The following is a 12511-nucleotide window of genomic DNA, read 5'->3' on the forward strand; positions in this document are numbered from 1 at the left end:
AAAAGTAGCAAAGCCTAAAAAAGCTATATTAGTCTGGTATCACTGTAACTGTACTGAACCGAGAATAAAATAGATTTATCACTTTTACCGCACGTGCAAAAAAAAGAATAGAAACAACTGAATTGCTGGTTTTTATTTTCTCTCCATCTGAATCTGAATAAAAAGCTATTAAAATGTGATATATTCTAAAATAGTATAATAAAATTGTTTTATTTGTTGTGCAAAACATAAGCCCTCATACGGGTCTTTTTGGCAAAAAACAAAAAAGTTACAGCTCTCAGAACATGGTGAGAATAAACTATTTATTATAAAATAGCATTTTTATTGTATGATAGCAGCAAAACATAAAAATAAACTTATTGATTTGGAACTGCACCCAACCAAAGAATAAAGTCGTCTTTTTTCACTCACATAATGGGAACCGCACAAAAATAAAATTAGAATTAAGACTCAGTTCACATTTATATTGTGCACTCCACTGAGTACTTACATTCGGGTTTCCATGTAAATCCCAAAAACAACTATTCAGACAAAACCCTGTGGAAAAAACTTACTTTAATGAGGCTGATGGAGACATTTTGGACCATGTCTGGTCTTTGTTCTGGCCCGGCAATGTTTGATCATTGTAGGTATCTTTTTAGCACAGACGTGTTGACAACCAAAGTTTTGTGCATACCTAAAAATATGGATTGCACTGGAACAGATGCCAAATGGACTCAAAGTGTCACCATCTGCCTCATTATAATGAGTGGTTCCATGATATTTTTTTGAGATTTACACGGAAACCCTGATACAAGTGCTTAGCGTAGCACATAAGAATGTAATCCCAGCCTTATATTGAAAGTGATCCAAAAAACCCCGCTAAGTTATCCCACAAAAAAACAGCTCCTACTCAGGTAAATCATATGTTACTGGAAATATAGGGGCTTCCAAATTATTGGTAGAACAAAGTCTGGAAAAGTGATGGCTCCCAACCCCTCAAAAAAATTTAGTGAAATCCAAATGACCCCCTCCTTCTTAGCCCCACTGTGCCTAACTCACAGTAAACAGCCACATATATGTCATTATTGTAGTGGGGAGAGCACACTTATCAATTAATGAGATGCATATGTCCAGAAGCACAAGCTGGGCACAATCTATGCGCACTATGCTGGAACATTTGCAACTCTCTAGAAAAAGGCATGGCATGGATATTGAAAAGTAATCATGCAGCTGTAGAGGAATGCACTGAGAGGTACAGTTTGTACAGTTGGGTCCCTTTTGGTGTTTTTCAGATTTTTTGCTACCTCAGGGGCTCTGCAAATGCAACACAGTGTCTAAACTTGCTTTCCAAAAATTAAATAGTACTCTTTGATTCCCAAATTTTGCAAGTGCCTAAACATTAGTTTTTGATCACATATGCGATATCACTGTGTTCAGGAGGATATGCATAACAAATAATATGGTCTATTTTCTACTATTACCTTTTGTGTAAATTATAAATTTAGTGCTAAAACATTATTTCAGCTTAAAAACATTTAATTGTTTGTTTTTACATGTCAATGTTATAAACTTTCATAAATCACCTCTAGAGTAAAAATGCTCATTACACAAAAGGGTCTTTTGTGGGGGGTTTCTGTTGTTTTGCATGTCAGGGACAGTGTTTAGGCCCCTTTGGAGCTCTGAAAATGCGACATGGTGCCCGCAATCTATTCCAGCCAAATGTGTGTTCCAAAATTCAAATAGTGCTCCTTCCCTTACAAGCACTGCCATTTGTTCAAACTGAGATTTCTGACCACATGTGGGGTATCAGAGTGTACAAAGGAAACTGGGTAACAAATTGTGCATCCAGGTTCCATTCTTTTTCTAGTAAAAGGGAAAAAAAATAGGGCAAAAGAGGAGAAGCAAACTATTTTTTTTCATTCCAATTTTCATTAATTCCTATTTAGCACCTGAAAGGTTAAACATTTTCCTGACAGACGTTTTGACGTATTTGAGGGGTGCACTTTTTAAAATGGTAAACATTTTGATTTCTTTCTAATATATATGCCCCCCAAGTCCATTTAAATCTTAATAGGTCCCTAAAGAAACAGGTTTTGTAAATATCTTTAAAAAATGACAAATTGCTACTAAACGTTTAACCCTTCTTACATCCTAACAAAATAAATTGACTTTTTAAAAATGATGCAGATGTAAATTAGACATGTGGGAAATGTTATTATTGACTATTTTGTACAGAATGACTAACTAGTTTAAAAATATAAAAATTTAAAGTTTGAAAAATGCTAAATTTTTACATTTTTTGCCAAAATTCTGATATTTTTACAAATAAACACAAAAATGCAGACCTTAATTTCCCACTAACATAAAGTACAATGTGCCAAAAAGATAAAAAAAACAAAAAAAACTCAAAGAAACTTAAGGCCCTGTCACACACAGAGATAAATCTGCGGCAGATCTGTGGTTGCAGTGAAATTGTGGACAATCAGTGCCAGGTTTGTGTCTCTGTACAAATGGAACAATATTTCCATGATTTCAATGTAACCACAGATCTGCCAAAGATTTATCTCTGTGTGTGACGGGGTGTTTACAATCACTGGGATTCATTGAAGCATTCCATAGTTATTAACAGATAAAAAAAACACTGAATACATTTCTAAAATTTGGCCTGGTCACTAAGGTCAAAATTAGCTCCCTCACTAAGTTTTTAAACCATCCACAAACTATCTTTAAGACCTGAAACACACGTCCTTGAAAACCACGTGCGTGTAATACGGGTGGTTTTTCTGGTCCGTTTTCCGTTTTTTAGGTCCGTTTTTATGCTATGTGTGGCCTGCGTGTGTATCCCGTATGCTAGCCGTATGTGTGTGTGAAATGTCCGTGTATGCGTGTGAAACTTAACTGACATGTGTTTGTGTTTTCCGTGAGAAATGTTGCGTGTGTGATGCAAAATGTCGTTACTACATGCTGGCTGACAGCAGACAGAGTTGCGCGATGAGAATGAACTCGGGTCAACTTCACTCGAATTCATTGTCATGCTGCGGCTCTGTCTGTGTGCTGCGTAATGATTAGCGGTCACCCGTGACGGAAGTGATCAGCCCTCTCTCATACTCACCGATTTCCAATCACCGGTGCGGCGCTGCACGGCATTCACACTGCTCTGGCGGCTTTTATTATTTTGTAAAAGCCGGCCGCTCATTAAACAATCTCATATTCCCGGCTGTCTTCAGTTGCTGCATGGAGCTGTCAGAAGCGGCGGTGTCTTCTGCAGCTCCTGTCACCTCCATGTAGCAGAGCTGGAAGCGACGCTGGAACTCCGTGGATTATGCCGAACATGGAGGGCTTTTTCGGGCTGAATAAAGTGGTGAATGAGGGTATTTGTTGGTGTTTTTTATTGCAAATAAAGGATTTTTTCAGGTGTGTGTATTTATTTACTGTAATTTACAGATTACTCATGGAAGGTATCTCGGGGAGATGCCTGACATGATTAATCTAGGATTTAGTGGCAGCAATGGGCTGCCATTAACTCCTTATTACCCCGATTGTCAACGCACCAGGGCAAATCGGGAAGAGCCGGGTACAGTCCCAGAACTGTCGCATATAATGTATGCGGCAATTCTGGGCGGCTGCTGGCTGATATTATTAGGCTGGGGAGCTCCTCATAACGTGGGACTTCCCATCCTGAGAATACCAGCCTGCAGCCGTATGGCTTTATCTGGCTGGTATTAAAATTAGGGGGGACTGCACGTCGTTTTTTTTAATTATTTATTTATTTCTCTGCTCCATAATGACACGCCCACCGGCGGCTGTGATTGGTTGCAGTTAGACAGCTGTCACTCAGCGTGTGGGCGTGTCTCACTGCAACCAATCATATTTGCCGGTGGGTGGGGAAAGCAGGGAATACGAGTTTGTTTAATGAGCGGCCGGCTTTTTCAAAATAGTAAAATCCGCCGGAGCTTTTATAACAGCAGTGCAGCGCCGCGCCGGAGATCGGGGAACGGTAAGTATGAGAGAGGGGGGGAACTGATCGACAGACAGCGAGAGGGACAGATAAGACAGAGAGACCGACCGACAGACATAGAGAGACCGACCGACCGACGGACTGAGGGAGAGAACGACACGGAAAAAAAAGACCGACATCACATGAAAAAAGCACAAAACGTACACAGAGCATACAGAGATGCGTCCATGTCACTTAGGCGTGCGCAGAGACCCATTGACTTTCATTGGGTCCGTGGTGCGTGTTCTGTGATGAAAAATGACATGCTTCCATCCAAACAGAGACACAAACATAGCACGCACATGGACCCACGGACCTTAATGAAAAACGCACATGTGTCCTCAAACATTAAATAACATTGGTGCATGTTTGTCCGTGTCTCCGGTATATACGGAAACGGACCAAACTCGCACGTGTTTGACGGATGTGTGTTGCAGGCCTTAGGCCCCTTTCACACGTCAGTGATTCTGGTACGTTTGTGCTTTTTTTAAAACGTACCAGAATCACTGACATACGCAGACCCATTATAATCAATGGGTCTGCTCACACATCAGGGATTTTTCACTGAACATGTCTCCATGCAGCGTGCACCCTTGGCCGTGATTCTGCACGGAGACATGTCAGTTTTTGTCTGGCATCACTGATGATCCACGGACCACACTATGGTGTGATCCATGTGTGATCAGTGACACACGTACAAGAAAATCACAGGCATATTAAAATTCAAAATTTTCAACTTACCTTGCCTGCGATTCGCTGTGCCTGCTCTGTTCTCGGCAGCTCCTGCCTGGCCTATGATTATTCATGAGAGCCGGAAATGCCGACCAGGAAGTAGGTACTGAGAGCGGTGGGCGGACGCTGCACAGCCGAGAACTTCAGCACCATGGACAGCAGCAGTGAAGGCAGGTGAGTAATGTCCATATGCAATAACGGGTTCACGGATCACGGATTGCACATGGACAACCCACGTGTGCCGTGAATCATGGAACACGGAGGGACACGTGCGTGTTTTACACGTCAGTGAAGAACGTCAGTGTTTTTCATTGACGTGTGAAACGGGCCTTAAGGGAATCTATCAGCTAATTCAGTCTGCCCCAAGAGCAGGATTGACAGTTGATAACCATCTTAAAATTCCTGGGCAGTCCATAAAATTATGGCTCTTTTTTACTCTGTCTGTAAAATAAATTTGCAGATTTCATATTTTTTTGTTGTTAGGGAAACTTGTACAAATTATTATTACTATATCATAATTTTATTGTCCACATTGTATTCAACTGATTTCCATATCAGAATAATATGCTGCTGGCATGTATCACTTTAATGTTAAGGATTTATTATGGTTTTACAATGTGTCTGTAAATAATATTGGCTGTCTCTTTTGCTCTTTTGTATAAGCTGTCTACAAAAAATAAAAGATCAAATTAGCAACCTTACCTATCAAGCTTCTACCTTTAGTAACATACATAAATTGCTCTGAAGCATAGTTGAAAGTACAGCAAAGAGTTGAGACTAGAGATGAGTCTATCAATTCAAGAAGGATCAACTGTGAGTCACATTTCATGACGTTTCCAGGTCCCCATGAATTTGAATACCAGCAAATCGATTCACAAGAATGAGCCAAAATAAAGAAAACATATGCCTGGTGCCATTTCACACATTATTGATGACTCAGGGAGCAGGCTAATGGCATCAAGCACAGCCTTCCCCAGAATGCCCTGCATCTACCATAATCCACAGATATCAAAGAAATCATATCAAATATCACTGTAGCCAAGAAGCACCATTTTTGGCTATTCTATCTAGGATTAAGGCTATGTGCCCACGCTGCGGCAAATTTGCCACAATTTTTTTGCGGAAATTCTGCCGATTTTTCAAAAATCCGCAGTACAGCGAGTCCCCAGCCATTTCTTTGGCATTTTGGAACTGCTGTGCTCATATTGCGTTTTTTTCCGCAACGGAAATAATGCAAATTTCCCTGCGGAAAAATCTGCAGCATGTGAATTATCGCTGCGGATTTCTCCACAGGGTCCTATACTTACCTGCTTTGATAGCAGACACCAGAGTCACTTCCTCCAGTTCACAGACGAGCGCAGTGGAGCCAGGTACAGGAAGGAGGAGTTGGCCGGGGCCTGCACGAGCTACGGTCATGTGACAGCTGGAGCTAGTTCAGGCCCGCCCACCTTCTCCTGCACAGTGCAGACACAGCTGAAAAGTGAAGTGCTGCGTGATGGAGGTAAGCATGAACGCCCCAATCACTCCAGCTCTTGTTCTGCATTGAGGATGCAGTGCCGAAGCCATGGTACTGTAACCTCAATGCAGAATGCCCGCACCATATCCGCAGGACATTCCACTGTACATCCGCAGCATGTAAACAGACAAAGTTGTGCTGCGGATTTCTGGGAGCTCCTGCGGAATGTCCTGCGGATATATCTGCAGGACACTTTCCCCATGGGCACATAGCCTAAGAGGTCAAATTGCACAACTCACTCCATGTAGAGTTAGAGAAAGGCTTAATATGATTGTGGTGTACTATAACATGGCTGAATCACATTGAAAATGGTAGGTTTAGTCTCATTCTGTGAATAATAATCCGAAGATTTAAGTGATATATAGAGAAGTGATGTAGCTGTATAGTCAGTGTGACTGTGAATTGATTGATCTAAGATATGCTGCAGTAATAAGACCTTACCAGCATTTATTTTATTTTTCACACAATTCAATCAAAGAGGGTAGTATTAAGCTCCTCAGTGCTAATTTCTCATTTTGGTACTAATTAAAAATACCGAAACCAAGGCATGTCGTCACAGGTAGTGTGTTTCCTACAATGTAAGACAGGAAATCCATGCTTAAAAAAAAGAAAAAATCTCCATAATCAAAATATTTAAAATTCAACTGTCCACCTCACAACATGTACATGTTGTAAAAAATATCATTGTTTTTGCACACTTCTTTGTTGTAGTAATCCAATATTAGACCAGGACACACCACCCAAATACCGGTGTTGTTACCTGTGGTGACCACTGGTTCTCCTCTAGCCAGATAGGTTGAGATCACTTGGATATCAATTTGTTTGTGCTTACATTAAAAAAAATGCACAACAGGTTCTATACAGTTTGTTCAATTTGATGCTTTTCTGTCAATTTAGTTGAGCATCATGGAGCAGCCTAGGACTACCTTTTTGGACTAGTCCCTAAGTCTTTGGCCAAGATTTAAACTGTTTTCATCTAATCACTGAAACAAATATACCATAAAAAATACCTTTAATTAATTATTTTAAAAGACTTCTAGGAGTCAAAATACTGATTTACATATATAAGAACACATAAGTAATCACAATCAGTAGATGATTGAGTGTGTGGGACCTGCCCTGATCTCACCCAGTTAGTCACTGCCTGGCAACGGAGGTTTTATGCACTCTAGGGTTCAATTGGTGCCTCCGTCACAAGACAGCTTGCCCAGAATACCCTCCTTTTTCCCTACTAGTGAATATATCACCTTGTGTGAATCTGGAACAGGGCCCCACTTGAATCCTAGCATGGATAAAACCGCTGTTGCAAGGCATAGCTTAACAGGGTGAGATCAGGGCAGTACCCGGATACTCAGTCTCCTACTGATTGTGGTTACTTATGTGCTCTTATATATATATAAATAAATATTTTGACTCCTAGAAGTCTTTTAGGGCATGTTTGCGTTCTACCGTGACAAATCTTCCACAGCGTTAGTGCGTTTCAGAGCGCAGCCGAAAAGCTGCGTTCTTAATGCATTGTTGAATGCAGAATTCATGCAGAATTCAAGTGTTCTGGATACTTGCTCTGCCATAGACAGAGTGTGAAAAGCATCTGGAACGCACAAAAGAAGGGACATGTTGCTTTTTAAAACACAGGATTTTGGATCAAAATTTCATCATCCGAAATGCTGCACTCTCAAACACAATGTGCGGTTGGATTATGCACTTTCTTCATAGATTGTGCTGGGGACGCAGGATGCATGCAGTTTTGCTGCAGCTCTAAACGCTGCATAAAAGCATGCAACATGCAGAAGTGCGCACACAGCCTTAAAAGAATTAATAAAAGGTATTGATTATGGTATATTTGTTTTAATGATTAGGCAGTTTTTGAAATATACAGATTTACAACCTACAATCTGTGATTGGACTATGTTTTCATCTGAAAATAACTCCCAGCATTTTAATCTAATACATACATGTGTGTAGTGCATGAGCTGGTTAGCGCAGCCTGATAGGTTTCCTTTAAACTTCTTTCCAGGTCACTTATCCAGTGTTGTCAGCACTTTTGCACGGTCAAAACTGCTGACAGACTCCCTTTAAGGCCCAAAAATACTAGCTCATTAATGAAATAATGCCATTGCAGACAAAGCATTAATGGCACTGGGAGCTACCAGACGTTTCTTTGAAAATACAGAGTTTTGTTCATGCCCTTTTAACAATAATAACTCAAACCTTGATAGTAGTTATACTTCTTTATGCAAACTGTGTTCTTCTTTGAAAAGGGCAATGTGTTTGCCATTTGACATTTACATTTGTTTTTGTGTTTTTTAACGTTGTGCATTGAAATTACACTTAGTATAATTTATATTACCATCATCTCGGAATTGTTTACTTTGGTATTTATGTTTCTTTTAAAAATCATAGTCAGGAACATTTACCACCAATCGAATTAGCATTCAAATGTTCTAAAACCTGAAAAATAATGAAAAGTTATGAAGCCAATAATTTATCTGTCTTGGTTTTGGCATTACATTTTTAACATCAGGCTGTGCAGCTACACGAAATTAAACTGTCCTTATACAATCACTGGTGTTCTAGGCATAATAGAATGTTATATCCACCTGTGGTTCTAGTAAAAATCCGCCCGACTGCACATAATAAGGCTATATCGAGCCTTGGAAACAACACATTATGTAAAGTTTTATACATTATATTTCCTTTCACATTTATTTCTAGAACTGGAAGCAGAAGAATGGTGCAAGTCTTTATGTATGGAGTGCTTAGGAACAAGACTTAATGATATAAGCCTCGGTGAACCAGACCTACTAGCTGCTGGGGTACAAAGGGAACAAAATGGTGAGTAGCATTTTTTTAATATTATGATATAATGTGCAGGTGTAGCGCTCCTACATTTGGCAACTAGAGATGACCTTAATTTTGGAAAAATATTGATTAATTGTCAAATATATACACTACAGTTCAAAAGTTGAGGGTCACTTAGATATTTCCTTATTTTTGAAAGAAAACCACATTTTTTTTTTCAATGAAGCTAACATTAAATTAAACAGAAATACACTCTGTACATTGGTAATGTGGTAAATGACTATTCTAGCTGCAAATGTCTGGTTTTTAATGCAATATCTACATAGGTGTATAGAGGCCCATTTCCAACAACCACCACTCCAGTGTTCTAATGGTACATTGTGTTTGCTAACTTTTGTTTGAAGGTTAATGGATGTTTAGAAATCCCTTGAAATCCCTTCAGCAAGTATGTTAGCACAGCTGAAAACAATTTTGCTGATTAGAGAAGCTGTAAAACTGACCTTCCTTTTAGCTAGTTGAGAATCTGGAGCATTACATTTGTTGGTTCCATTAAACTCTCAAAATGGCCAGAAAAAGAGAACTTTCATGTGAAACTCGACAGTCTATTCTTGTTCTTTGAAATGAAGGATATTCCATGCAAAAAATTGCCAAACTGAAGATTTACTACAAAGGTGTGTACTACGCCCTTCAAAGGAGAGCACATACAGGCTCTAACTAGATTAGAAACAGAAGTGGGAGGCCCCGCTGCACAACTGAGCAACAAGACAAGTACATTGAAATCTTTAGTTTGAGAAATCGACGCCTCACAAGTCCTCAACTGGCAGCTTCATTAAATAGTACCCGCAAAACGCCAGTGTCAATGTCTACAGTGAAGAAGCGACTCCGTGATGCTGGTCTTCAGGGCAGAGTGGCAAAGAAAAAGCCATATCCGAGACTGGCTAATAAAAGGAAAAGAATAATATGGGCAAAAAACCAGACATTGGACAGAGGAAGATTGGAAAAAAGTGTTATGGATAGACGAATCGAAGTTTGAGGTGTTTGGATCACACAGAACTACTGAAAAAATTCTGGAAGAGTGCCTGACGTCATCTGTCAAAAATGCTGGAAGTAATGTGATGGTCTGGGGTTGCTTTGGTGCTGGTAACGTGGGAGATTTGTACAAGTTAAAAGGGATTTTGAATCAGAAAGGCTATCACTCCATTTTACAACACCATGCCATACCCTGTGGATAGCGCTTGATTGGAGACATTTTCATCCTACAACAGAGCAATGACCCAAAGCGAACCTCCAAATTATGCATGAACTATTTAGGGAAGAAGCAGGCAGCTGGTATTCTATCTGTAATGGAGTGGCCAGCCCAGTCACCAGATCTAAACCTTATTGAGCTGTTGTGGGAGCAGCTTGACCGTATGGTATGTACAAAGTACCCATCAAGCCAATCCAACTTGTAGGAGGGGCTTCTGGAAGCATGGGGTGAAATATCTCCAGATTACCTCCGCAAATTAACAGCTAGAATGCCAAAGGTCTACAAAGCTGTAATTGCTGCAAAGGGAACATTCTGTGACGAAAGCAAAGTTTGAATGAGAAAATTATTATTTCAAGTAAGAATCATAATTTCTAACCTAGTCAATGTCTGCACTATATTTTCTATTCATTATGCAACTCATTTGATAAATAAAAGTATGATTTTTCATGAAAAAGACAAAATTGTCTGGGTGACCCCAAACTTTTGAACTGTAGTGTAGATATAAAATATCACAATAAAATAAAAAATAAAAGTGGTTTTGTAGAAATTCAGAAGTTTTTTCTGAGGTTTAAAAATCACTCCCATCAGCAGGATGAAAGAGTTCTTTAACAAAAGTGTTCAATCAAGGAATACTCTGAAAACACCTATTAGTTAATTCTTCTTTCTCATTTCTCATTTTTTGTGGATACACCAAGGGTCAGGAATCACATTGACCACCTGTAAAGCCTCCTTCACACATCAGTGATTCTGGTACGTATGTTACTGTTTTTATACGTATCAGAATCATGAACATGCGCAGACCCATTAAAGTCAATGGGTCTGCGCACATATCAGTGATTTCTCACTGACATGTTTCTGAGCGGCATACACGCGTGTCCGTGTGCTCCACTTTTTTTATGACATCACTGATTCTCCACGGACCACACAGTGGTGTGTTCAGTGAAACACATACCAGAAAAATCACGTACATTTAAAATAAAAAGCTTTTTAAACTCACCGTCTCCAGCGATGCTGTTTTTAGCCACTGTTGTCTCCTGCTTCCAGGCAGGCTAATTATACACATACTTATGCACTGCACAGCCAACCCGGAAGTAGCTGCAGAGGGGAGACAGCAGCGGCTGGACACAGCATTGCAGAAGACTTCAGCATGGATAAGTGCCTGATCTCCGTGTATTATCACGGATAGCACATGGAGATCACACATATACCAAAATCAGGGCACACGGAGGGACATATGTACCTTTTAACAAATCAGTGAAAAATGTGTGTTTTTTAAGTGATGTGTGAAAGAGACCTAAGACGGTAGAAAGAACTTATACTACTCTTTTACAAATAATAAAGACTGGTGCCACCCGAATCTTATTATGTTCTGTCAAAAGCTGTTATATAGAGAATATTTTTCTTTAGCCATAGTCGATCCGGATGAATTAGACTTTTGGTTACTCAGGTTGAATTTATATTACAAGTGCCTTCCTTATGTTGATTATATGTTGTACTTTTTCTACTTGTAATTGTACCTTGTCAAGTTTAAGGTATGCAAGAATACTAATTATTGCCTACATTTGGAAACGCTTGCAATGTCTAATGTACGTAAAAAAATTTCTATGATAATGCTGTTTTTTGCCACATCAGGTCTGGTGCTGTAACTGAAGTTCAATAAATTTGCAACAATTTAGAAATACCGCACAACTTATTACTTTAGTGGAAACACCACTTTCTCCACCCCTCACCACAAATCAGTTGAGCTCAGCAGAATGCCTCTAAAAGAGGTCTGACGAGCCATTATTTAGCAAAAGGCTTGCTATGTGTCCTTGCAAGGCCATGTTCAGATGTTCAGTATTATGGTCAGAATTTTACATCAGAATTTATTAGCTAAAACTAGGACCGGGTGAAAAAATCATTAATTGTGTACGTGTTTCTACTAAACTTTTCATCTGAATGTTCCATTCCTGATTTTTGTTTACAAATACTGATATTCAGTAAAATACTGACCAAAATACTACTGTGTGAATGTAGTTTAAGAGTTAATGCGCTTAGTTACTTGTGACCCAGTCCAGGGACAGTGCAACATTTGAATTACATTGTACACCCACTCCCAGGGTAAGAGTCTATTAAAAAGTCCTGTCCTTTTTGTGGCCTTGGGAGCCCTCCCCCAGCATGTCTGCGCAGTGCCTCTGCTGGTTCTTATAGTACCACGCTGTCGCTATCCAGTCGCTGCACTTGCTCCTCAATCCTG

The 12511-nt window shown here is 39.7% G+C and overlaps 1 protein-coding gene across 1 annotated transcript in view; it reads left to right on the top strand.

Annotated features, from left to right (window-relative positions):
* Window positions 1-12511, top strand: part of DOK6 (docking protein 6) — an 802283-nt gene that overhangs the window by 369028 nt on the left and 420744 nt on the right. The window contains exon 4 of the mRNA XM_075316414.1: window positions 8943-9062. Coding sequence (XP_075172529.1) covers window positions 8943-9062 — 120 coding nt within the window. The remainder of the gene's footprint in view (window positions 1-8942; window positions 9063-12511) is intronic.

Source organism: Anomaloglossus baeobatrachus, chromosome 6 (assembly GCF_048569485.1).
Source record: "Anomaloglossus baeobatrachus isolate aAnoBae1 chromosome 6, aAnoBae1.hap1, whole genome shotgun sequence".
NCBI classification, from domain to species: domain Eukaryota; kingdom Metazoa; phylum Chordata; class Amphibia; order Anura; family Aromobatidae; genus Anomaloglossus; species Anomaloglossus baeobatrachus.